The sequence below is a fragment of the Vitis riparia genome, chromosome 10 (assembly GCF_004353265.1).
Source record: "Vitis riparia cultivar Riparia Gloire de Montpellier isolate 1030 chromosome 10, EGFV_Vit.rip_1.0, whole genome shotgun sequence".
Lineage (NCBI taxonomy): Eukaryota > Viridiplantae > Streptophyta > Magnoliopsida > Vitales > Vitaceae > Vitis > Vitis riparia.
Genome location: NC_048440.1, coordinates 8,272,490 through 8,300,278, shown reverse-complemented (window position 1 = coordinate 8,300,278; position 27,789 = coordinate 8,272,490). Strand labels below are relative to the sequence as shown.

The 27,789-nt window shown below is 39.4% G+C and overlaps 1 protein-coding gene across 1 annotated transcript; it reads right to left on the bottom strand.

Annotated features, from left to right (window-relative positions):
* Nucleotides 1-194: 194 nt before the first annotated feature.
* Nucleotides 195-27,244, bottom strand: LOC117923633 (protein LSD1). Its single transcript, XM_034842021.1, has 8 exons — nt 27,073-27,244; nt 26,942-26,984; nt 21,082-21,195; nt 7,942-8,052; nt 3,509-3,624; nt 918-998; nt 768-821; nt 195-659 (listed from the first exon to the last, which is right to left on the bottom strand). The coding sequence occupies exons 3-8, from the start codon at nt 21,191-21,193 to the stop codon at nt 618-620; spliced, it is 516 nt and encodes a 171-aa protein (XP_034697912.1). The 5' UTR covers nt 21,194-21,195; nt 26,942-26,984; nt 27,073-27,244; the 3' UTR covers nt 195-617.
* Between the last annotated feature and the right edge of the window lie 545 nt (nt 27,245-27,789).

The window sequence follows — 27,789 nt, the reverse complement described above, 5'->3', positions numbered from 1 at the left end:
GAAAATAAGATGAAGAAATCCAGGGAATAGTCATGGAAAACATAACCATCATCACAGTTAGAAATCCTGAGAATAGATTTCATTCGCAGACAGAGATAATAAAACAATTCCATAATAATAAATCTTTGGGGAATCAAGAATACCACCACATCAAGCAACATCCCCGCCCTTTCCATAACTTTGTCTCTGGGGAATCAAACAAGAGGCCAAGAGTTGGCCACAATAAATAAACAGACTGATTACATATACAAGTACAAATTTAAGTCCAGAAAAAGTTCTTCAATTTATTTATTTATTTTTGAAACTTGAAAACACATTTACTTCATTGAGAACATCCACTCAGCTAGACAATAAGCATGCAGCAAACAATGGTTTAGTCTTTGAGATAACCACACATTTCACAAGAACCTTTCCACTTCTCTTATGTTCTTAATGTACACCACCTATTAAAATTTCATCTACAACCTCATGTTTGGAAATAGTCTGTTGAATCTAATTTTATAAAAGCCCATATCCATCTTAATATCCACAACCAATCTCTAAATCCACCTTTCCATCTTATGCGTTTTAAGAACTTGGTTCTCTTCTATGTAAGCTAACCGCTCTTGGTCTCAGCATCATTTTTTCTCTGTGGTGACTCCAACAACAACATTGCTAACCTGAAAAGTTTTGGGATATAATCAGAACATTTTCCTTTTATGATGAGAGTCAAAAGGGAAGAAGGAATTGGGGGAGGGGAAAGAAATAGGTAGTGAGAAAAAGTTTACCAATTTGCCACTTTCATCAACAGACATAGGGTTCTCGACGACCACAGTTTGGCTCTGGGAATGGGCCCACAGGGTGTCCAAGTAAATTTATTTAGTATCAGGTAAATCCAGACTTCCCAACTAAAATACAGAAAAATATTGACAACTTACTGATGAAGTAGAGGGTGTTGATGCAGAGATTGCTGCAGCATTAGGTCTGTGCACAGGAATTGGAACCCTAACATTAACCATCTGCAAGGAGGGGAAAACAAGGAATAGACTTCTGTTACATTGTCTGTTATATTTTTTGGCACTCACTGTACACTAACTCGCCATAGGCTGAAATGAATATATATGCAAAACTGCAGAATTCTACCTCATAAAACATGAGGGGTAGTTAAAAAAAAGATTAAATTACAGTCATAGCATTAAATGCTGTTTAGAGATAACAGATAATGCTTGAGTTAGCTAAAAAACCCCACCACTCACATGCAGTATCTTGCCTCCATCATAATGTCAAATTTACTTCAAAGTTGGATTAACTCAACATTGGAAAAGTTCAAAGTCAGGAGTCTATCAGGATGCCAGGACGATTTTAGGGTCTTGGCATGGAAGTTTTGTAGGTAACAAATGAAAAAAAAGAAATTGAGGATGGCTCCCTTGTGCTTGTGAAAATAAAGAAATAGAACGAAACTTCCCCAGATGGAGTTGGCCCCCAAAAATCTTTCCTGCAAAAAGGTAGAAACCATAAAACTTAGGGTAAGTGGAACTCCCTATTTGAAACCTAATAGGCTTTGTTGTGCTTCTCCTTTCTTTCTAGGTTCTCTTTCTTCAAAGAGATCAAGTTTGGCTTGAGGTTCCATAAAAGCAAGGAGAGGTAGATATATGAAGCAAGTTTTCTTTTTCAATGGATGAAGAATCTGTAATTTTAGCTTTTCAAACAATTGAGATGAAAAACTGAACTCTAGCTTATGGCAAGGGCCTTTCTTCTCCTTGGCTTTCAATCCAAGTATGGAGTAGTTCTTTTGTACTATTTCTAAAAATCTAATATAGATAATTTTAATTTCGGAGTCCACATTAGCACTGAACCACTAGATTCCATGGACACAACATTGTCAAATGCACAGGATGTAAAGCATCCCCAGGACAAGATACACGCAATGCAGATCCAATTACAGCATGAAGATGGAACCATATAAAAAACATCAATTGAACAAGAGGTGTCATGTGGAAGCAAGGAAGAAAAAATCTATTGTCTAAAAGGAGTCCCGAAAGTAATTGAAATCAATAGCAATATCAATATAGCTGAGAAGTCTGAAATTAACAGCAAAACATTGAAAATTTCAATGTAACTTTAAGAAACTAATCTTCAAAAGTGACAAACAATGAACAATCCTGAATATACATATAACACAAAAAGCATAAATAACAAAATGCAATAGCTGGTTGCAATCCACATGCTCCATTTAGTATCCAAAAAACATTCAACAATAGAATTGCATTCATGTACAATGGTATCATCTAGAAAACAGCCATAAATAGAATACTATTCATATATGATCCAACAATCAATCATACAAGTGCGAATACAAAATATTCAGTCAAGAAACCTACAACACTACCAAAGTCGGTTAATGTTCAATACCACATAGAGTTCCTAGGGAAGCTCACAACTCTTACCACACAACTAGGACAGGAACTTCTTTCAACAATATGTAAGGTTAACCTTCCAAGATTCTTTAAATACTGCACCTATTAATGATAATCCCAAACAATATATTTTTATATAATTAAAACTAACTTATTACACACAACCATCAAAATAAACTACATATATCATTAAACTTAATACTGATAATAGAGATATAATTAACATTTTGTTTCAAAAATGTGATCTGTTATCTCAATATATTTTGTTAGAAATATACACATTGAGGTTTAGGTATAAACTAATATGCTATGTCTAAAATTAGAAAAAAAAATGTTTATATAAAAACCAACTTATGACACCTGTTTATCATGATAACTAACAGAGATTAAGGCCCTTGAGGCATGGCTCAAGTGGTAAAGGGATGGGAAGGGTTTGTGGGAGGTTCCAGGTTCAAGTCCTAGTAGGGACAAAAATTTACCTATCAAAAAAATAAAAATAAAAACAGAGATTAAGAAAAAGCAGAAGAAAACAAAGGCAAAAAAAAAAGGAAAAAAAGAATAACAAAATCTGAGTGGGTTATCAGTTTTTGAATATCTCTGGAATCTTTTTAAGTAACCCAGAGAAACTAGTAAAATGACAATTAGTAGATGTATGGCAGGATCTATACATTGCATACATGTTTTCACTGTACCAATATCTTGGTCAGGACTTGCCATTTAGGAATCTCTTGAGGAATGCCCATCAAACTTGGTTGATATGCCTGACCTATATATTAATAAATGAATAAATATTTCCTTCCATGTCTACATGTGTCTGTCTGAGCCCAACAACTTAAAAAACAGGAGTGAGTAACATATGAATGAATCACTAGCACAGTACATAAGATAGGTGAACTCATTAGTTAAGTACACAAGCTACACAGTTGTCCAATGCATGATTGAAGAGAGAAAAACTGATAAGGAGCTAGGGAGCTCATCACAGTAAAGCAAGTTCAGGACCTTTCCAAAAAGAAATTTTAAGACAATTTACAAATGGTTATTTAGAATCATATCCAAAAACTGAATAATGATTTCCCTGATTAACATATAAAAGAAATTTTTATTATACTTACACCAACACTTGTAACATAGTGGCAAACTGCACATTTGACTGATGGAGCTCCATATGGATACATAAGTGTTGTTCGGCAGTTCCCGCAGTTGACATGGGCAACCTGGTTGGATGGCGCTTTTTATGCACAAGGACAGAACCAAAGTATACACAGAACAAGTCAGTTGAAGCACTGAAGATGAGTAACATAATGGGAACTAAGAAGATCCATATATGCAATCTAGGATCAAAATGGTATGGGACACTAACAAAATTTCGTTTCACAAGTCTACACTCTTGCATAAAAAGTAAAGAACAAATGAAATAAAAGAATATTAACACATTGCAGCACCCAAATCCCAAAAAGGTTCTGAGATGTCATCCAAGTCAGGTTTCAGAGTTTGGCATAGAAGGGAACAATGACATCACATAGTGTATATCAGTAACAAGATAAAAAAAGTTGTTATCAGGGAGAAGAAACTTAGAAAGAATGCATTATCATAAAGGCTAAGATAGAATAGCATTATTATAGAATATCATACAAACCTTGAGCTATATTTTGGGTATTTATCCTTCAATCTACCTAAATCCTAAGGACTTCGAGCATATATATATATATAAAACAACTAGCAAGAAGAAGACTGCTATATTGTATTCTATTTGCCTTTTCCCTCATAGTCTAGTGGAACAGGATGAACGTGCTTGCCTCATTTGGGGGAACCACCTGAAATCAGTTTAACTCTCTCTTTTCGATCATCTCTTTATTTGTTTTCACCAGTATTTGCCTTTTTATAAGAAACAAGAAGAATAAATGGCAGAAGAAGGAAAAAGATTGAAAAGCTTGGTGGTTCCAAATTGGGAAATTAGTATCACATTGAGGTTTGAATTGATGGTTCTAAGTTTAGCAAACAAAAGAGGAAAATGAAGAAAGCTCTAGATCACTTAGACTCCAAAAACTACTGCTATGAGGTGAAGGGTTGCACGGAAGGTAGGATCATAAAAAGGGCAAGGAATCTCTCAAGATGGATCAAAGCAGGGAAGAGTGGCTACGTTTGGCTACTGGAAAGGTTGGAGCATTGCTGAATGTGGTAGTCTGAGAAAACTTTTCATGGGGACTTCAGAGAGAGAGGGAGAGAGAGAGAGAGAGAGAGAGAGAGAGAGAGGAACATGGAATTTTTTGGAGATGAAAAATAATGATACATGTAGATTCTTGTTATTTTCAATCTTCTCTGAGAATGCAAAGAGGTTTTTATATTTATCTTTCCCTGAAGGTCTTGAGCTTTTTGGTAAGGCTGCAATTGCTCTTGAGATCAAGGACTTGAAAGTTTGGGTGAGGGATGGGGTTGGATATGTTGGCCCTATTCCTTTTCTCACTGAGTTTGAAGCTTCGATTAACAAGGTTTGATGGAGAGTGGATAGACCAAAGTTGTAACATGTTCTTGTTGAGTTTAGGCCATCTGATGCTCCTGTTGGGTCTTCACCACAGGCTAGTCTTTAAGAGGAAATTTTTTTTTTTTTTTTTTGATAGGTAAATAAAGGGCTTGCATTAGAAATGCCTAAAAGCGGTGAAAACAGTACCTTTAAGAGGAAAATTATTCCCCTTGACTGCTGGAACTGCTGGAGGGTGCTTCAAGTGGAGCTTGAGCTCATGAGGCCTGGATTCAAAAATGGTCTCCATGACCATATCTCATGTAGGGGCTTCTGTTGGAGTGAGACAGACCAAAAAGCATTTAAGTTGGATTTGATAGGCAAAGACAAAAGCAATGTGTCAAGAATTATGGGATGACTCTCAGGAACTACTATGGTGGGATATGCTACCTTGGATGGTGATGAAGTCCAACCTTCCATGCTTCTCAAGATTCTTGCATGGGTATGGATGTAGGCGTATAAGGAGGTTAAAGATGAAGGGGCAGGGGCATGCTTTGGAGGGAGCTTGGCATCTGGTGACGCCAGTGGAGTCCATGTAGCCTTGATTGGACAGGGGAGAGAGGTTGGTGACATGCCCCAGTCTGCAAAGAAGCATGGTGGAGAGGCTGAAACACAAAGTGTTTAGCCAATTATACAGGATCATTATTCAGCCAGTACACTAATGGATGAGGGATGGAGGGTTTCTGGCCTTTGGCCCAGCTGGCCGATTTTTATCCACTTCCAGTGGAGTTGGGTGTAGGCTTTGGTGGTTGAGAAACCCATTTGCGATAAAGGCACCTTTGGCCTATGGGTTTAAGTTACTCCATTATCGTGTACTTAGGCATGGGCTCCGGCCAAACTTTTTTTTTTTTTTTGATAGAAAACGACAAAGGAATATATTGATAGAAAAAAGAAGTACAAGAGAAGGATGAGGAATCCTCCCACTAAAGAAAACTAAACTACAAGAATATGAAAACAAGAAAATACAATGTAATAACGAACAAACTCTCTAGAGTAGACCAACCCAAAGGAATTATACGCCGCTAGCCAATCAAGTTGTAACACAATAAGGGGAGTCCCCTTAAAGACCTTGGAACAAAAAGCCTAAAGAGAAGCAAGGAAATGAATAGAATCCTAGGCTTCGGCCAAATTGAACTTGGCATTTAAAGTCTATGCCAAAACTTCTACTGATAAAGAGAAGAGGCAAGGGTTGAGCCCCTGCAAATCTAGATTTGGTCCTCATGTGGCCGTGGTGGGCGGTGCTGATGTTGTTGGAACATGGCTTGGCTGGTGATATTTTAGAGGGGCATGTGTGTCCTTTAGGTCCTCTGGTGCCAATTTCTCCTCCTACTTTTGGGAATGGGGTGGTAGTAGTTACTAGTAGAATTAGAGGAGCCTTCAATCTTGTTGGGTTCCAGATAGCAAGCAGCATTTGGTAATCTTTTAATGGATATCTCTTTGACATTTCTCTTGTGGGACAGGAGGTCGTCGCCTAACCAGCCAATTCCATAGCACTTTGTAAGTTCTGCAGAGGGTTCTCTTTTGATTTGTTGGAAATCTCCAGGGTGCCTTTTGACTTCAGAACAGTAGTTCAGGGCTAAGGAACACATCCATTGTGACTGTCAGGTTCATTGTTTTAGGAGAGGCAAATGAGATGCTAATGAGTATGGGCGAGTTAAGGGAAGTTAATAATGGTGGCGATCATCACACAGTTTAATATAGTTTGGAGGATGCTTTGATCCTTGCAAAGGTTGAAGCTAAAGGGTATTTTGAAGGCTATTGATATTGACAATAGATTTGATAAGGAGGTGTTTCTGGAGCTGCTGAAGGGAGTGTTGTTTCATATTGGGTGCTTGATAAAATTGGAGGTTTGAGAAAACAAATCAGCTTTTCTATGAAGGTCTCTAAGAGGAGGTGATGAAGCTATTTGTTATCGACTACAGTAAGATGAGAGAGCAAGTTGTGTGCAGTTATCGGAAATGGAAAATATAGATATGGTGGAGTTTTGTAAGGACCAGAATTTGAGAAAGCTCTTATCATCCATTAAATAGGAGAGCTAGACAAGTAGCAACAGTGAAGGGTGATGCACCAAGAGCCACCATATCTGCAGTTGGCTGCTGTAACAAGTGCACCCTCTGAAAACTTTTCAGCATTTAAGAAATGTAAAAATACTGAGAGGTTGCAATGTATTTGAAGTTAGGAATCTACCTCAAGTTTGAGACATTATGTAAAATCTCCTTCAATTATTGTTTCCATTACCACTTGATGAAATGTGGAGGGAAGTCTAGTAAATGGCTCTTCCTTTTGGAAGGATTCCTCTTTGGCTAATATGTATTGTAATCGGTATTCTCTCTAATTGGTTTTATAGGCATGTTCTTCTATGGTTCATATTCAGGATTGGGTTCATCTTTATAGTAAATGGATGAATTGAGTTGTTGAAATGAGAGTGTAAAAACCCAATGAGACACACCCCCTCTTTTCTGATAAGGTCCCATTGTGTTCTTAATAATCAAAAGATTTTATTCATATAAACACCAAACAAAATGGATTCCCTTTTCTGATGTGTCAAAAACCCTCTCTCTCTCTCCCCATCTCTCCACCCCTCCCCCTCTGCCAATTGGAAGACATATATAGATGCTAGTCATTAGAAATCGATAATTACTTTTATTGTCTAGCTTACATAAATATATAATTAATCTTCAAAATCCTCGACACAATTAACCAAAAAAAAAGGCATTACTACAAAATATAATCTCATTACCCAAATTTTGTTTTTGCTAGAATGATTAAGATGACAAAAGTAGTCATTGAAGCATGTTAATGAAGAAACTCATTACAATGGTAAAGCATAGTTCAACCAAAGAGAGCCAGACATCATTCATTGAACAAAGGGTCCCAACCTTGAACATGCTCATTATAGGGAGAGTTACAAGATGTTGTTATTCACCTGGATGCACTGTAGATTATCTTGACAATCACAAGATGATATTGGCTATTAGGATATAGAGACTGACCTTAAAACATCATGCTCAAGCGAGAAAATATTACCTGGTGCAAGGTTCACCGTATGACAGCAGGAGCATCTCACACTTGTTGCACCACGAGTGTACATTAGCAACGTCCGACATCCTCCACATATAAGTTGAGCCATTTCCAACCCTGCAGGGTCATTGATAAATTTTGGTGAATCAAGCTGATCACAATGGTTCACAAGGAAATCAGTAGCCACATTACCTTCTTTATAAATATGGTCAATTCAAACCACATAAGAGAAACCAACTATTTCACTTTTTTTTTTATAAGTAAAGCAATTGTATTAAAAGCGCCCAAAAGCACCTAAAGTATACACAATGTATACAAGGCCAAAAAAAGGAGGGATAAACAAGAAACCAAGAACCGACTATTTCACTTTATGAAGGTCATACAGAATATTTCAAAGCCAAAGCATTTGTGTTGATATTTTCTACCAGGATTTGGGGGACCACTTCCAAGATTATTAGGAAGAATCCTCTTTGGCACATAAAATTCAACAGAACAGAGTTTTCATCCTAGGAATAAAAAACTCTGTATTGGAGGAAGAAAATAAAATCATCATGGTCTCCAATAACTCCACCTCCTCAAAAGTGAAAAGCACTCATACTAGCATCATCAGTACCAAGTTTCAGTCAGGGGTAAAACACAACTTCATTAGGAAACAGTGTTAAGGAGCAAGGATTATATCTTGGCTTACATAGATTCTGAGACAGTGAGTAGAGGAAAAGCATGGTGAAGAGGATACATATAGTGAGCTGGTCTGGGAACCACAAGGACAAATGAAATCTAGCTCTGACAAACAATGAAAACTTCTAGAACCCACCAATTGCAATTTTCTCCACATAAAAATTGCAGATGAACTCTAAGATTCATGTATTTACATGATAGCAGAAAATTTATGCTAAATCAAGTGTACCTGGACCTACTCAATATTTGCAGTAATAACCCTCCATGAATTGAGCACCACTCCTGAATCTTTGCAGTAATACCCCTCCATTATATTGATAACCACTATTGAAAATTTGCAGTAACAACCCTCCATATATTAACATCCATAAGTGAAACTAGGTGTTTAACGAGCCCTCAACATCTGCACTTACACCTTTTTTCTTTTTTATAACCCAAGAATCACCTTCCATGGTTAAGCCCTTTGGACTCTCCATGGGACTAAAACCTCCAGGTGCTAATTTTGCCTGCCACAACAGCACTGGGTAATCTGGGGCATTCAACTAGTGGCATGAATCTAACCCGGGACCATGCGCCTCTACCACACATCCCCGCATTTGCCCTAACCATCTGGGCACCCTGACGGGCAACATCTTCACTTACATCTTACAATTTTTTGACGACCCTGCCCATGCTTAATCAATAATGATTCACTAAACATTGCAGTAAATGCAGAGGACTTCTTTGACTCTAACCAAACTCATCAAATTCTCTTAAGGAGCTTCAATCCATCTCAAAGAAATTGTCGATTCCATATTGGGAATAAAATATTCCCCAATTCTACCACATAGACTACATAATTAACCTATATTTTAAACCACAAAATATCATGCCATTTGGTTAATCAAAGTAACAAACATACCACTCAAGTTCTAGTGTTCTCTCAGGATTCAGAGCACTGCAGTTCACTAGCTAGAACCTAAGTATTTAGATGACAGCATATTATTGGAATGTCTTCCTGCTGATCCAGTCCAATCTTTCCTAGAAACTCTAATAATAAACTAACCCAAGGTCTCCACTTTGATAATCAAGATAGACCACCCCATATTGATGCAGGTTTAAACCATGAAACTTGGGGTGTCACTGGCTATATTTTCCTGTAAATATTTTTTCCATGACCTTGTTGATATCCAAAACCCTGTTAATTGTCAAAGTTAATACAGCATCCAAAAGTGCCTCTGGAAGTCAGAACTCTTACCTGGTCCTTTCATCAGGATTATGCTGTAGGTCAGAAGATGGAGAAAGCTTTGTATCTGTTTTACTCAAAAAAAGTTATTGAACTGGTCAACCATATCTGCACACATTGTCTGACAGCTTAGAAGTGCAAAGCAAAGACCTTGTGGGTTAGTGGTGATAGTTGGAAAACTTTATCTCATCTCTCTTCCTTGGTTAAGAGGGCTTTTCCAGGATCTGTTAGGAAGTGGGAGCCCCTTGGAGTTGTCTCTTTTTTGCTATTACTTGGGAAGGGCATGGAAGTATGGTGGAATTTATTATGACAGATCCTCTGGGTTCAGTATGGAGAGGGTTTCTAACCAATCTTCAGTTGAGGTAGCCTGTAAAGAGTTCAAAGAGATCCCTCTTTATCTCATACCTTAGAACTAGATGTAGTTTGACTTTCTTTTTTTTTTTTTTTTTTGATAGGAAACGACAAAGGAATATATTGATAAAAAGAAGGTACAATAGAAGGATGAGGAATCCTCCCACCAAAGAAAAACAAGACTACAAGTAATCAAATATAAGAAAATACAAAAAGGGAATAAGCAAACACTCTAGTTACACACCGCTAACCAATCAAGTTGTAACACGTTAAGAGGTATCCCCTTAAAAACCTTAGAACAAAAAGCCCAAAGAGAAGCAAGAAAATGAATAGAATCCCAAAGATACTCTGAATTCCTTGCTTTATCCTAAAAAATCCTTGCATTTCTTTCCCGCCACACCACCCACATTAACGCGATGCACGCGTCTTGCCATAAAACAATCCGTCTCTTAGAAGATCCAAAACCATTAAAATTAGTAGATAACATGTCAGAGATGCTCCTTGGGGGAACCCAATCCATCTTTACTAATTGAAATAATCTGTGCCACAACCCCATCATCAGAGATGTAGTTTGACTTTCTGCATCTTCTCATTCATGGTATAAGGTGAACTCCTCCCTCAATAAGATGAAACTAAAAAGATTTTTTTTTTTTTTTTTTTTGATAAATGAGCACAAAATATATTAAAGGGCAAAAAGCCAGAAAGCATACAGGGAGTATACAACGCAACCTAACCCAAAAACAAAAGAACAAGCAGCCTCACCAGCCCTTAAGTAGCTGCTAGCCACTCCAAAAAGACTAAAAGCAAAGAGGACTCCTCTCCCATGTACACTCTAGCCCAACTCCACAAGTTACAAACAAAAGAATTTTTGAGTTTCTGAATATTTAAGGAACCCCCCCTAAAAGCTAATCTATTTTTTTCCTTCCATACCGTCCAAAAAATACACAACGGGATGAAATACCAGATTTTTTTCCTCTTTCTCCCCACAAAAGGGCCCCTCCAACTAAATAACACCTCTTTGATTGTCTCTGGGAACACCCAATGAACCCCAAACAAGGCAAGGACAATTTCCCAAAGGACCCTGACTACTATACAGTGTAAAAGAATGTGATTTACATTTTCCTCTTCACAACCACACAAAAAACAACAATTAGGAAACTGCCACCCTCATTTTTGAAGCCTATCCAAGGTGAGGATCTTCCCCCACGTAGCCTCCCAAGCAAAAAAAGCAGCTTTAGATGGGACCTTGTCCACCCAAATGCATCTAACCGGGAGGCAAGGGCATTGGGAGCAACCAGCAAATTGTAAGCTTCCCTAACTCCAAAGGTGCCTTGACCCCCACCTTTCCATAACACCGAGTCCTCTTCTTAGGAGATCTTGAAGTCCCTCAACATATTAAACAAAGCTCCTATTAAATCCAGCTCCCAATCATTAGAATCTCTAGCAAATCTGAGGTTCCAGCCCCCTTGACCGAGGCTAGAGTCCCACACCTCATTTACCGTTGCATTCCTATGGACCGTCAAGGCAAATAACTGAGGAAAAATTCGGGACAACGCCGTGTTACCACACCAGTGATCAATCCAGAATTTGACCTTAGTCCCCTTGCCCACCTTAAACATCATGTTATCCCAACACCAATTTGCCTCCTTCAAAATCTCCTTCCACACCCCCATTCCAAATGCCCCACGAGCTTCATTAGTCCGCCAACCAAAGCCCTCTTGGCCATACTTCACCCCGATCACTTTCTTCCAAAGGATATCCTTTTCAAAGGCAAACCTCCAAATCCACTTACCCAGCAAGGCCTTGTTAAGGAGATCAATCTTCCGTATACCTAGACCCCCTTTCTCCTTGTTGAATATAATGTATTTATAGTGTATAACCTTTCCTTGTTAATATAGGATACATGTATGGTAGTTAGGACTCCTAGCCTTGTATATATATATATTTCTCAATTGTAAGTAGATTTTACATTAATGAGAATTAAGGTCTTTCTTCTTTCTCTCTCTCAACATGGTATCAGAGCCAAGGAAGAAAACCTAATTCTTTCCTGTTTCCCGTGTCATCAACTCCGGGAAACCTTCCGGTGACCGTGTTTCATTCCGGTCACCTTCCCCATCTCCCAATACTTTCCGGTCATTCGGATCGTCGACAGAAACAACTCACCGCCGGCGAACTTTTCCGGCGAACTTTTCCGGCGAACTTTCCCGGCGACGTATTTTTCCGACACCGACCATACCAGAAGGAGCGCCTGGAGGAGATCTACAACTTTTGTGAAGGCACCGGCACCAACAAAGCATCCACGCGCCGCCCACGCGCACGTTTCCGTCCGGCGGCTGCATCTCACGCGCCGGCGCGTGAGGCGCGTGAGGGATTTTCCGGCGACGCGCCTCCTCCAGCAGCCTCGCCTGACGCCGACCAGCCTCCCTACCTCCCTGGTTCTCCCATTCGAGCCCTGCACGTACCTCTTTTGGGGATTTTTGTCTCCGTCGGCCCTCCAAACAGTCTTTCCGGCGAAGCTCCGACTACTTTTTCTCCACTCCAATCCCTGCACGTGCCTTGGGAAGTGTTCTTCTACCTTTCTGGTGGTACCACGCCGCGATCTGAGGCCGTCTCCCTTTTTCGGTGGTGCCACGCCGCAATCTGAAGCGGTATTAGGGCTCTCTTCGATCCAAACATACTTCATTCTCCAGATAAGTAGATATGACTACTAAAAATTCCATTTTTTCCGCTGTTATATCTGGATCTCCTATGATTACTTCGGAGAAATTGGTTGGCAGTGACAATTATCTTTCCTGGTCTGCCTCTGTTGAACTTTGGTTTATGGGTCAAGGATATGAGGATCACTTGATTACACAGGAGGCAGATATCCCTGAGGTTGACCGCATACAGTAGAGGAAGATAGATGCACAGTTATGTAGTGTATTATGGCAATCGGTTGATCCCAAGATTCTTCTTCATCTTCGGGCCTACAAAACTTGTTTTAAATTTTGGACTCAGGCCAAAGGATTATATACGAATGATATCCAACGTCTTTATAAGGTGGCTTCTGCTATTGTCCATCTCAGCCAACAGGACTTAGATCTATCTACTTATATTGGCCAGATTGCCTCTCTTAAGGAGGAGTTCTTGACTGTGATGCCTCTTACTCCTGATGTTGGGGCTCAACAAACACAGCTTGACAAGTTCTTCATGGTTCTTACTCTTATTGGCCTCCGTCCGGATCTTAAGCCTGTCCGCGATCAGATTCTTGGTAGTTCATCAGTTCCGTCCTTGGATGATGTGTTTGCTCGCCTCCTCCGTATCTCCTCCACTCAGACTTTGCCATTTGATAGCACTTCAGATTCTTCTGTGTTAGTTTCTCAAACTAACTCTCGAGGAGGCCGTAGTGGTACCCGAGGTAGAGGTCAACGTCCTCATTGCACCTATTGCAATAAACTTGGCCACACTCGCGATCGTTGCTATCAGTTACATGGACGACCTCCTCGCACTGCCCATGTGGCCCAGTCCTCTGATTCTCCGCTGCCTCAAGCTCCGAGCTCTTCCGCATCTCAGGCTTCTGTTGCCTCTGTTGCCCAGTCTGGTAATGCCTCTGCCTGCCTTACCCACACATCTTCTCTTGGACCCTGGATTCTAGATTCTGGAGCTTCTGATCACTTATCTGGTAATAAGGATCTTTTCTCCTCTATTACTACTACCTCTACTTTACCTAATGTTACCTTAGCTAATGGTTCTCAAACTGTGGCTAAAGGTATTGGTTTGGCCCTTCCTCTGCCTTCTCTACCTCTCACTTCTGTCCTTTATACTCCTGAATGTCCTTTTAATCTTATTTCCATCAGCAAAATCACTCGTACTCTTAATTGCTCTATTACCTTTTCTGATAAATTTGTGACCTTGCAGGACCGGAGTACGGGGAAGACGATTGGCATAGGACGTGAGTCTCAAGGCCTCTATCACCTCACCTCGGATTCATCTCCTGCAGTTTGCATTTCCACTGATGCTCCTCTCCTCATTCACAATCGTCTGGGCCACCCTAGTCTCTCCAAGTTCCAGAAGATGGTCCCTCGTTTTTCCACTTTATCGTTGCTTCCGTGTGAGTCATGTCAGCTTGGGAAACATACTCGTGTCTCGTTCCCAAAGCGTTTGAATAATCGGGCAAAGTCTCCTTTTGAGCTTGTCCACACTGATGTTTGGGGTCTTTGTCGGACTGCGTCTACTTTAGGATTTCAGTATTTTGTTACTTTCATTGATGATTATTCTCGATGTACTTGGTTATTTTTAATGAAAAATCGAGCTGAGTTATTCTCTATTTTCCAGAAATTTTTTGCTGAAATCCAAACCCAGTTCAATGTTTCTATTCGTGTGTTACGCAGTGACAATGCCAGAGAATATTTTTCAGCCCCATTTACTTCGTTTATGTCTCATCATGGGATTCTTCATCAGTCTTCTTGTGCTCATACTCCTCAACAAAATGGGGTAGCTGAACGCAAGAATCGACATCTTGTTGAGACAGCTCGTACTCTCCTCCTCCATAGCAATGTTCCTTTTCGTTTTTGGGGGACGCTGTTCTTACCGCTTGTTATTTGATTAATCGTATGCCCTCCTCTGTCTTACATGATCAGATTCCTCACTCCCTTCTCTTCCCTGACCAACCACTTTATTTCCTTCCTCCTCGTGTCTTTGGTTGTACTTGCTTTGTTCATATTCTCACTCCTGGACAGGACAAGCTTTCCGCCAAAGCCATGAAGTGTCTCTTCTTGGGATACTCCAGACTTCAGAAGGGTTATCGTTGTTATTCCCTTGAGACTCATCGATACTTTATCTCCGCCGATGTCACCTTCTTTGAGGACTCACCATTCTTTTCCACCACTTCTGAGTCTCTTCCTGTTTCTGAAGTCTTGCCTATTCCCATTGTCTCCCCACCTGATGCTATGCCTCCTCGACCACTTCAGGTTTATCATCGTCGCCCTCGTGTCGTTGCTCCTCTCCCTTTTGCTGAGGCACCTGCTAACTCACTTCCTATCCCTTCGGCTTCACCTACCCCGGCTCTGCCTTCTCCTAATGACTTACCCATTGCTGTTCGGAAAGGTACTCGCTCTACTCGTAATCCTCATCCTATTTACAATTTTTTGAGTTATCATCGATTATCTTCACCCTATTCTGCTTTTGTTTCTGCTATATCCTCTGTTTCTCTTCCAAAGAGCACCCATGAAGCTCTTTCCCATCCAGGCTGGCGACAGGCAATGGTGGATGAAATGGCTGCTCTGCACTCTAATGGCACTTGGGATCTTGTTGTTTTACCCTCGGGTAAATCTACCGTTGGCCGTCGTTGGGTTTACGCAGTTAAGGTTGGTCCTGATGGTCAGGTTGATCGCCTTAAGGCCCGCTTAGTTGTTAAAGGCTATACTCAGGTTTATGGTTCTGATTATGGTGACACATTCTCTCCGGTTGCCAAGATTGCTTCTGTCCGTCTGCTTCTCTCCATGGCTGCCATGTGTTCTTGGCCTCTTTATCAATTGGATATTAAAAATGTCTTCCTTCATGGTGATCTTGCCGAGGAAGTTTATATGGAGCAACCTCTTGGTTTTGTTGCTCAGGGGGAGTCTGGTTTAGTATGCAGGTTACGCCGTTCTCTATATGGCTTGAAACAATCTCCTCGAGCATGGTTTAGCCGTTTTAGTTCTGTTGTTCAAGAGTTTGGCATGCTTCGCAGTACAGCAGACCATTCAGTTTTCTATCATCATAACTCTTTGGGGCAGTGTATTTATCTGGTTGTTTATATGAACGACATCGTCATTACAGGCAGTGATCAGGATGGTATTTAGAAACTAAAGCAACACCTTTTTACCCACTTTCAGACCAAAGACTTGGGGAAACTCAAGTATTTCTTGGGAATTGAGATAGCTCAATCCAGTTCTGCTGTGGTCCTTTCCCAAAGGAAGTATGCTTTAGACATCCTGGAAGAAACTGGTATGTTAGACTGTAAACCGGTAGACACACCTATGGATCCGAATGTCAAACTTGTACCAGGACAGGGGAGCCTTTAGGAGACCCCGGGAGATATCGACGGCTCGTAGGTAAATTGAACTATCTCACCATTACTCGTCCAGACATTTCTTTTCCTGTGAGTGTTGTTAGTCAATTCCTACAGTCACCATGTGATAGCCATTGGGATGCTGTAATCCGCATTCTTCGATATATCAAAAGTACACCAGGCCAAGGTGTGTTGTACGAGAACAGAGGTCATACTCAGGTTGTTGGTTACACAGATGCAGATTGGGCTGGCTCACCCACAGATAGACGTTCCACTTCAGGGTACTGTGTTCTTATTGGAGGTAATCTAATATCTTGGAAGAGTAAGAAACAAGATGTAGTGGCCAGATATAGCGCTGAAGCCGAGTATCGAGCTATGGCTTTGGCAACATGTGAACTCATATGGTTGAGACATCTTCTTCTAGAGTTGAGATTTGGAAAGGATGAACAGATGAAACTCATATGTGATAACCAGGCCGCATTACATATTGCATCCAATCCAGTCTTTCATGAAAGGACCAAACATATTGAAGTTGACTGTCATTTCATTAGAGAGAAGATCGCATCAGGATGTGTTGCTACAAGTTTTGTTAATTCAAATGATCAACTAGCTGACATCTTCACTAAATCTCTCAGAGGTCCTAGGATTAAATATATTTGTAACAAGCTTGGTGCATATGACGTATATGCTCCAGCTTGAGGGGGAGTGTTGAATATAATGTATTTATAGTGTATAACCTTTCCTTGTTAATATAGGATACATGTATGGTAGTTAGGACTCCTAGCCTTGTATATATATATATTTCTCAATTGTAAGTAGATTTTACATTAATGAGAATTAAGGTCTTTCTTCTTTCTCTCTCTCAACACTCCTTTTGAGTACACACCACCTCCCAATTGATTAAGTGGATTTTCCTTTCCATTCTTCCTCCTCCCCAAAGAAAGTCTCTTTGTAATTTTTCAAGCCTTCTTGCCACTATCTTGGGCATTCGAAAAAGGGGCAATTGGTAAATAGGAATGCTGGCCAAAGTGCTCTTGATGAGAGTAATTCTCCCACCCATAGAAATATATTGTCTTTTCCAAAGGGCTAATCTTCTCCTCATTCTTTCTTCCACCCCATCCCACATAGATATGGCCTTGTGATGGGCTCTAAGGGGCAGCCCCAGATAAACTGAAGGAAAAGTCCCTACTTTGCACCCAAGCTCCACTGCCATTTCCTCAATTTCTTCTACCTCCCCAATAGGAATTAATTCGCTTTTAGCTAGGTTTATTCTTAACCCAGAAGCCGCCTCAAACCAAGCCAAAATCCAACTTAAAGAAGTTAGAAACTCTTTCCTTGCTTCACAAAAGATGATTGTGTCATCAGCAAAGAGTAGGTGAGAGACATCCATCTTCATCCTCCCTCTTCCCCAAAGGTTGCAACCTGAAATGAAACCCCCAACAACAACCCTTCTTATGAGAGCACTTAGCACTTCCATACCCAGGACAAAGAGGTAAGGAGACAGAGGATCTCCTTGATGCAGCCCCTTGGAATTCGAAAAAAAGCCTGCTGGCACCCCATTGATCAGGACAGAAAATTTCGCAGTTGAAATGCACCACCAAATCCACTCCATCCACCGAGACCCAAAACCCATCTTGTGCAAAACCTTCATGAGAAAATTCCAATTGATGCTATCGTAGGCTTTCTCAATGTCCAGTTTGCAAATCAGCCTTTTCTTCTTACGCTTATGCCAAAAGTCGATCACCTCATTAGCTATGAGCGAGGCATCCAAAATCTGTCTGCCCCTCACAAAGGCATTCTGGTCTACAAAAACCACCTTTCCTAGGACCTTCTTCAGCCTATTCGCCAACACCTTGGCCAATAGCTTGTACAGCCCCCTAAAAGGCTGTCCTTAGCCCCCCCTTTCTTTGGAATAAGGATCAGGAAAGTGGTGTTGAGGCTTTTGGCAAATGATCTTTGTACATAAAACTCCTTAAACAGATCCACAATCTCCTCCTTCACAAAGTCCCAACAAAATTGCCAAAAGGCCATTGTAAACCCATCCGGTCCAGGAGCTTTGTCACCATTCATTTCCAACAGAGCAGAGTGAATTTCTTCCTCAGTGAAAGGCAGCTCCAAGCCTTCAGCTTCACTGGAATTTAGACTTTCGAGGTGCAACCCCTCTATATCAGCTTTCCAGCCTGGCTCTTCAGAGAGTAGTTGCTGAAAAGCATTCACAATTTCCTCCCTCACCTCCTGCTCCTCAGTCCTCCACACCCCATTAATTTTAATTCTATCTAGGGAATTGTTTCTTCAGTGGGCATTGGTCATCCGGTGAAAGAATCCTCTATTCTTGTCCCCTTCCTTCAGCCACAACTCCCTCGACACTTGTCTCCAATGGGTTTCTTCCAACAGAACCCACTTTTTGAAAGTTTCCTTTGCTTCTTTTTTCATCTCCATTTCTCTTTTTGAGAGGCTCCTTTCACTTTCCACCCTATCCCAGAACTCGACCTGCTGGAGAGCCGAGTTTTTGTTAACTTCCAACCTTCCAAACACGTCCCTATTCCAATCTTTGATTTTCTGTTTCAGCACTTTCAACTTAGTGGCCAATCTAAAACTGGCCCTCCCACTCACTCAGACCCCTGCCACCATCCCCGAAGAAGGTCCTTAAACCCATCCACTTTCAGCCACATGTTTTCAAACCTAAACGGAGAGGGGCCTCGTCTTAACCTACCACCTTTCAGCGAGATGGGAAAGTGGTCAGAAGTGGGTCTCGACAGCCTGCTTTGGACAACCCCACAGAATTGATCAAACCAGTTCTGGGTCACAAGGAATCTATCCAGTCTAACCCAAGACTGGTTATTCCTACCCCTACTCCAGGAAAACACACCACCTTGCAGCGGAAGATCTAGAAGCTCTAACTCATCAACAACCTAGGCAAATCTTCTCATTGCACCACTTATCCTTCCTTGACTGCTCCTTTCTCTTTGGGAAAGGATGACATTAAAATCACCCCCTAAACACCAGGGGTCATTCCAGATGCCTCTGATTGCCCCTAGCTCCTCCCATAAAGCCTCCCTGTCCTCCGTAGAGAACTGCCAATATACTCCTGTGAAAATCCAGACGAGCACATCTTCCACATTCTTGAGCCTACAGGAAATTGAGAAGTGTCCCACCTCCATCTCAAGCACCTCCAGGGTCCTTTTGTCCCAACAAATCAAAATTCCACCCGCAGGTCCATGAGCATCCATGGCACCCCAGTCCAGGAACCTCCCAGAGCCCAGACTCCTCACCACACCCTTAGACGTTGTTTGAATTTTTGTCTCCTGGAGACAGAATAGATCCACCCTTTGATTTCTAATCATGGACTTAATCACCTTTCTTTTGGAGCTATCATTAGCTCCACGCACATTCCAGCTTAGGCCCCCTCTTTCTTGCGTACCGCACTTCTACTTCTTCCCCTCCCCCCCTCCCCCTCGTAGTTAATGAAGCATTCTAGTCTTTTCAATTCCCTTTCAAATTTCGATTTGTCCAGAAGAACTTTGCTATGGACTCTTTCCCTCCTTTTTCTGATCTTGACCAAGAAATCCAAAATGTCCTTCTCCAAGCCTTTTGTCGAAAACCCTAGGAACTTGCTGAATCTAGCCAGCTCACTATCCTCCCAATTGACCTCCTCCCATTCTGTAGCTTCATGTGGCATTGTACGGACCAAGCATAACTCCTCTCCACATTCTCCATTGCTGCCATTGTTAACCTCCATCAGCTCCTAACTAGTAACAGTCTTCTTCTTTGTAGACCCCGGGCCATTGACAATGCAACACGGTGTTTCCCCCTGGGTTATCTCCCAACCAGCCCTAGAAAAGTTGTAATACTCCCTCAAAGGATGATGTATTACTTCTTGATGATTCGAGTAATAGGGCCTCAAGCAATAACTAAAAACCATGAAGAGCAATTAGCCTTGACATTTTCAAGCCTTTAGGGTTAGCCTATCAAAAAAATAAATAATAAATAAATAAATAATTCAAGCCCTGGGATTAAGGAAATGCAAGTAATATGAAAAATCATGTTTGGGTCTTAAGAAAATTAGAGGAAAGCAAAAAAGCCTGGAGCTCACAAAACAAGAGTCATATACATCCAAGGAGATGCTTATAATTCATTAATCAAGTTTTGATAAAACTTCACAACTTAGGCTGTTTACACTTTTTGTGAGAAGTATTCAGACATCCCCATGGCTGAGGGTACTTCATATTCTTAGTAGCAGATCATTTGTCAAAATGAAGTTTCTTTCAACTGTAGTTGCTTTGCTGTTGTCTTCTTTTTGTTTTGGGTAATTTATGGTCTTCTATGATTTGTATCCTCTCTTCTAGTGTATTAAACTTTTTTGGTTGCCAAACAATCTCTTGTCAACACGAGATTGGGAATAGACATATAAATAAATGAAGACTACAAAATCATAAGCGGAATTGGATGATTCAGCATGTGAAATTATTTTGAATATAAGGAGCACCCTGGATTCCATCTGCATCAAGTTTTTTCAACTGTTTTAGTATCAATCACACAACAACATCAAGAAGCTGGGTTCTGCACCTATTCATACCCTATCCCAACTGTTACACTGATTTGTAATTATAGATTATTTTGAGTTATAGCAGTCACATATGTCATTTGCACAAGGGTTTCTTTCATAAGAGGTGTTTTCCTTTTTCCTTGCTTTTAAATTCCCTTTTCTTTTTTTTCTTTTTTCCTTTTTTTTTTTTTTGTTTTCAACTACTGATAGCATTTTGCACAAAAACAGTGTATATAAACAAGAGTAACATATTAGTTGGCTGATTAAACATTCTAGATGAGCAATCAAAATTGAGAAAGTAGAAAAGGAAAGTACCAGGAGGTGGGACTGAGGTAACTGAATTGCATAATGCACAACAAACATTTGTAGCTCCTCTGGGATAAACAAGAATGCTCCTACACCCATTACACATGAGATGGCTCTGCATAGCTGCAATTTCAGAAAGTCCACATATTAAAGCTTAACTAATAAACTACATTACACCATAAGAGATATCTATACCCTCCATGGCTTCCACAATTTCAATTGTTGAAATTATATACTGAACATGCCCCAATTGCTTGTAATACACTTTTAGTCTAGTGGAATCAAACTTCCGTCAAAGCTATAATGGTAACACAAAAAACTTACCCATTCTCATCAACAAGAAAGTTTTATTTACATAAGAAAATAAGATGAATCTGCACCACAATTTGACTGCTACTCACTTAATTGGTCTAGTCAACTCAAAATTTCTTCAAGACTACACTGGTAAAACAGTAGAGAGATAGATAGATAAAGAGAGAAAGAGAGAGAGATTTCAGATGAGAATTTTATTTACGTAAGAACTCAACAAAAAGCCTGCACCAACATTTGATTCAGGGTCTTTATTAAGGTACTGCTACACCACAATAATAGGTACTCACATGGAAGTGTGATTGCACATTTCTGCTCTCCCAGCACACGCATACCTGCCCTCTCAATGCACTGTTTCATCAGATCCTTTGTGACAGTCCAAGGTTTGCTATCAAGTTGTCAGGGTCAGGTCAAACCCTAAGGTCTGTCTAAGAGCAGCCACCACCTCCCCTTCCATAAACTTACTCCCTAACAACATTCTGTCATCCACATTGATCAAATCAGAAGTTCTTTCCCTTTTTCTTTTTTCTTTTTTTTTTTTTCCCTGCTTGCATAACCTTAATTTTGTACTTCTCTCTTTAAATCCTAAAAATGAAATCCCTGGTCTACCCTTATTTGAGTGTAGGCTATTGCCTTATCTTGTCCTACATTAGGTTTAGTATCAAAGGAAAAGTTCTTAGCTTCAAAGTACGTAATTTTAAAGATGTGAATAATTTAAGCAACCATGACTACAAGTGTCACTGTCCATAGTTGTGAAAGGCGCGTTTCAGGTGCGCCTAGGCACAAGGCGGCACGCCTTACTCCAAGCGACGCTTGTTGAAGGAGGAGCGGCTTAGGCGTGCAAGGTGCTCACCTTCGGCCAGGTGCAAAGCCCCAAAAAAGTATGCTTTTTCTTCTCTCTTCTCCTTTCTTCCTCCACAAACCACAAACGAGTTGCAGAGGTGGAGAAGAGAGGGCTTTTTTTTTTTTCAATTGGATCAAAACGCAGTGTTTTGACCCAACAAAATTCAAAAAAAGAAAAAGAAAGGGCCCAACCTAGATTGGGGTTTTGACCCAACAAAAATTAAAAAAAAAAAAAAAGGTCCAGCCCAGATTAGGGCTTAAAAAAAAAGGCTCAGCCCAAATTAGGGCTCTCTATCTCATGTGTGTAGAAGAAGAAGAAGAAGAGGAAGAAGCCATTCAATAGAGGAAGAAGAGAAGAAGAAGAAGAAGTAGCAACGTAGCTTTCCAAGAGTACTATATAAAATTATATATGTAAATTAAGGTGTGTCTCACTTCATTAAAGCTAGTGCCTTAGTTGCGCCTTGTGCCTTATGCTCTAGGAGGACTTTGCGCCTTGACCCTTTTAAAACTATGTCACTATCTAATGTGACCATTACTAGCTGTACCAAATACAAAGAGAAGATTTTGTGCTGTTCTAGCATCTAGTAAACTTGTGTTTATTGCTAGAGGAGATTATGCAAGTACTATAGTTATCAATGGAGGTAGTACTTCAAGCATACCCTACCGGGTAGTGCACATGGCATGCCCTTTGTGCATGGATGCAGCATGGTGATCTAAGAATGGAGTGTTATACAAATCCTTATATTCTTGTTATAAGGATTTTGAGATTAGTATGCCTATAAAAATTAAAAAAAAAAAAAAGGATTTTGAGATTAGTATGGTGTGATTTTTGCAAGATGAATGTCAACCGTATTTTGCTTGGAATAACATGACTTTTTGATCAACAGCCCAACATGAAGACTATGAAAATACCTATAACTTTGTGCACAAAGGAATAAGAAGATGCTTCCCTCAATAGAGGCAATTCCACTAATCAAGCAACAAGACTCTTTGAAAGAAAAACACAATGTACTCCTCCTGAGGTTATTGAGATTCCTTTTAGTATGTCATATCAAAGTGTCCATATCCATTATTGAGATTTGTTTTAGCTGTGTCTCCATATCCTAAATTCTGGGGTTAAAAGAATCTGACTCCTAGATATGTACCAACATCTGAAACCCACACCCAAGTCCAAACAACATAGTTGTGCAGCTTCACCAGCTTGATTTGGAAAGATTTTGGAGGTTTGATGTAGGCCAGAAATTAGTTTGATTGGTTTTCAAAACTTCTACAGGCATCATATGAGAGCACCATCAAGATGCCTAGATGGCAGCATGCTCATTCAACTGGCCATTTCAGTTAAGCAACTGTCCATTTTATTGAAGCAGGAAAACTAATATAGGACAAATCAAGGCAAGCTATAGCTAAGTTTATGCAGCTGTCTTTTACATTTGTACTTGTGATCCTAAACTACCATCCCAGGCACTTGGTTTGATTGGAACAGTTTACATGATGAATCCTTTCTTGCATTGAGGGAGAAAACCAGTTTCTATATGATTATGGCATTTTACTGATGAAGCAGCAGAATAAAAAAGAAGCATGAATCCAACTGGCCACAGCTCAAACATAGCACCATCATTTGAGAAATCATCAATTTGTCTCACATGATTCTTGGAAGTTTAGTTTGGTACTTGCCTTGCATAACATTTTTTTTTTCAGAAGAGATTATATTAAAAAAACGCAAAAAAGCGCATAAGAGTACATGAGTTGTACAGGAAAGAGGGTACACAAAAAAATACTCCCTCCTTCATCCATAACCCAACCAATCGATGAAATCAATCAAATGTGTATATCCTCTATCTATATACACCCTTAACCACACGGAAATTGTTAAGGAAAATATCTTTTAGCCTTTGATCTCACAATTCTTCACATTTAAAGTATCTCTTATATCTTTCCTTCTAGATCGTCCAAAAAATACAAGGAGCAACTCTCCAAGCCTCAGTACACCTTTTATCTACAAAAGAGTCATGCCACCATAGGCGAATCTCCCTAATCGACTTAGATATAACCCACCAAGTACAAAAAATGGAGAATACCAGCTGCCATTAAATTTCTTGCCTTGTCACAATGAAGGAGGATATGGTCAATGGACTTTGACACATCTTTACACAATGCACAGCTATTGGCCAACATCCACCCTCTTCTTTAAAGCTGATCCAAAGTCAATACCTTTCCCTAGCAAGCCTCCCAAGTGAAGAAACTCACATTCGAAGAAATCCACGAGTTCCAAATTATCTTTAAAAGGAAAGGGACAATACAATGTGTCCCCAACATAGAATAAGGCCCTCTTATAGAGAAGACTCCTTTACTATCTCCCTTCCAAACTACTCTGTCCTCCTCCCTCTTCACTGTTTGTCCTTGGAGTTACAAGCCACAGAGATCTTGAGACCCAATTTTACACTGGTAAAGAATAAATTTAAAGAGCAGTTGGAAATTTGGAATACCTCACTAGGTTGTTTCATTTTGAAACAAGATTACACGGCTCTAATGATGAGCTCAACTAATGCATAATGCATAATCAATTCATTCATGAGGGATAACAAAGAAAGAAAGGATAGAAGATATTACTTGTGATTCCAATAAACCAATGAAAGTCATCTCAACTCGAGGTCGAGCTTCTTTCAAGTATGGGGAATTGATGGGCATAAACCTCTTAGTACATATTCACAACAGGGAAGAAAATAATATTTTGGCAATTTTTGCTTTTTTTTTTTTGTTTAAAATAAAATTTGGTGGTATTTAGCTATGCCTTTTCTATACTTTCAAATCTTTTATTTTCTAAAAACTTCTATTTAAGAAGTTCCTATCTTCCAAAACTTTAGGAAAAGCCAAGGTTGGAAAGAAGGAAGTATCAATTAGATTTTGAACAGACATGTTTATAGGATTCAAGGTCTTCTAATAAAGCATTGAATCTAACTTAATTTTTTAAATTATCTTGAATAGTCCCTCATGACCAAAGTTTGCTCATGAATTTCCTTTTTGCTTTGGATGGAGCTGATTGAAGGAAACCATGAGTTGACTGTAAGGAAGCCAGACGATGCCAACATTATATAACTTAATTTTCAGCACCTTAGAAGTGCAAGATGGGGGGCTATTGTATAGTTACAGCATACTAGATCAATCACTGGAGTGGATTCTTTAGTTCAACCAAAACGTTTAACCAGTAGTGCTAATATCCTGGGTGTTCATTTCATCATCTGGAGCAAAATTAGTGATTTTAAAAAATAAATAAATAAATAAATAATAATAATAATAATAATAATAATAATGAAAATAAATTTAAAAATTGCAGGCCACAAAGACAATATATGTTTTGGAATAGGATTTAGAATAATTAACACTGCTGCTTCAATTTGTAGGTTGAACTGAAACATCAACTCTACCTGCATAGAACAACAAACTAGTTATTGGAGTTGATGTTTCAGTTCAACCTAAAAATTGAAACAGCAGTGTCAACTATTCTAGCTGTAATTTCATCATCAAGAATAGATCAGAATGAGGATATTAAAAGAAAATTGCAAGCACCAAATTAATCACAATCCTAATTCAGGACTTTGAATGTGTATGAAGATGCAGTATAGGACAAACAAGAAATGGAATGCCAACACAAAAGAGGAACTAATATTCCAAACATCTATTTCCCAAAGCAACCTAGACTTAAAATATTAATTAAATTAAACTACATTAAAGATCTTCACAGTAGTGAATTTCTAGTACAAGTACAAGCAAAATGGTCAACCACAAACAAAATAAATAACATTGTACAAATTTTTTCACTAGCTGTTAAATGTTTCCCCAGTGTTGTCAATCACAAAGAGAGGTGTCAAAGAGATAAGACCCTGTTTTGCCTCAGGGGAAAGGCAAAAAACAAGGCAATGTCGGGAAATGACAAGTGTGTACATTCTCAACCTACTGCCAAACTTAAAAAATATATATATCATCATCACCATCATTTTGATGATCATGATTTTGATGATTATGATAATAAGAATATGATTCAACAATCAAACACTATCGAATGCTCATACCTTAAGTTACAATTTATCTTGGGAATTATCAAAATAATACTAATAATAATAATTGTTTCAGACATCAGATATTGTATCCCACACCACACAAAGCATCAAATGTCCAAAATCCATATTCTAGTTTCCCAAACAGAGAGATAAATAATAGTATAAATAAAACAAAACACGACAATTAACATCCTAGAGAGGCTTTAGATATCATCGTCGTAACCATCCTTGGAATACAAATTATCGTCATTGGATCATTTTTCTTCCTTCAAGGAACAGCTTGCCTCCTCTTAATGGGGCAAGGCCGAGACAAAACGCGATCGCCTTAGGCCGAGAGGATCTCCTGCCCTAGGCCGACGCCATCGCCGTAGGCCGGCGCCATCGCCGTAGGCCGATGCCATCGCCTTAGGCCGGCACCATGGACATAGGCCGACAAGGTGACCTTTAGGTTGCCTGGTCATAGGCAACGCGAGTAATAGCCTTTAATAACACTGGATGACGCAGCATGTATTCTCATTTCGTTTAAAATACAGGTCGAAAAAATAATCTTTTTCGCAGGTTTTCTCACCAAACAAACAATACAAATCTAGAAAAAGAAAAACGCCAAATCTTTGACCATTTTCTTCATCCAATGCAAGAAACCGTGTGAAATGACTCACCTGATTGATAACTGAATTTCCTCTCCGACCTCGAACAATTGAACTGAAACCAAGAATCACAACCTTGAAAACCCAAATTTCAAAATTGAATCAAGAACTCATAGTTCTGACACCAAATCAAGATTTGTTACCGGAAAAGGCGATGAATTGAATGCGAAAATACGCTGAAAAGGTTGTAGATTTGGTGGAATCAGATTTTGAGAATTGAAGATTTAAGAAAGGATATTGCGCGTTGAAATTCCTTTTCGTTGCCTGGAGGGTCAGATCCGTCACCCACAAAGAATAAAACGGTAAACCTCATGATGTTTCAATTAAGGGTTATATTTAAATACACCCACAAATACTTCTCTTCACACCCGCCTTATTTTTTACTCACTTTATTAAAAACACCCTCCACTCGAAGATATTGACCACTTTACCCATATAATTTAAGAACAGACTTTAGTTTTGAAAGGTGGAAACTGGCTTTACGTGGAGGTTCCTTAAGACAATTTTCGAGGATAAAAAATAAAATAAAATTTGACTAAGAAAAATTATCAGATTAAAAGGGACATTGAAAACATAAATATTACAAAATGACCTCTTTCGAGGAATTTTTCAATCCCTATTTTATATCGAGTATTTTTTGAAGAAAAAGAGTGAAGGCTAAAAATGTCATAAAAAGGTTATATGTTCAATACATAAAAGTTGTTTTTCTAATTATAGATGTTATTTTATCATTTTTAATCAAATATTTCTAAGTAAAAATGGTAATAAATATGCCATTACTTTTCTTCCATTTTCTCCCCCATCACTAGATGCTCATATTTTACATTTATTTAAATAAAACTAAATGGACGTTCGATAAA

Bases quoted from the DNA above. Each gene is read 5' to 3' on its own strand.
- LOC117923633 (XM_034842021.1), bottom strand. From the start codon at position 21,193: ATGCAGAGCCATCTCATGTGTAATGGGTGTAGGAGCATTCTTGTTTAT. The intron at 822-917 runs GTAAGTTGTCAA...GCCCATTCCCAG, and splicing joins CAACACCCTCTACTTCATCA to AGCCAAACTGTGGTCGTCGA. The intron at 660-767 runs GTAAACTTTTTC...AAAACTTTTCAG, and splicing joins TTGATGAAAGTGGCAAATTG to GTTAGCAATGTTGTTGTTGG.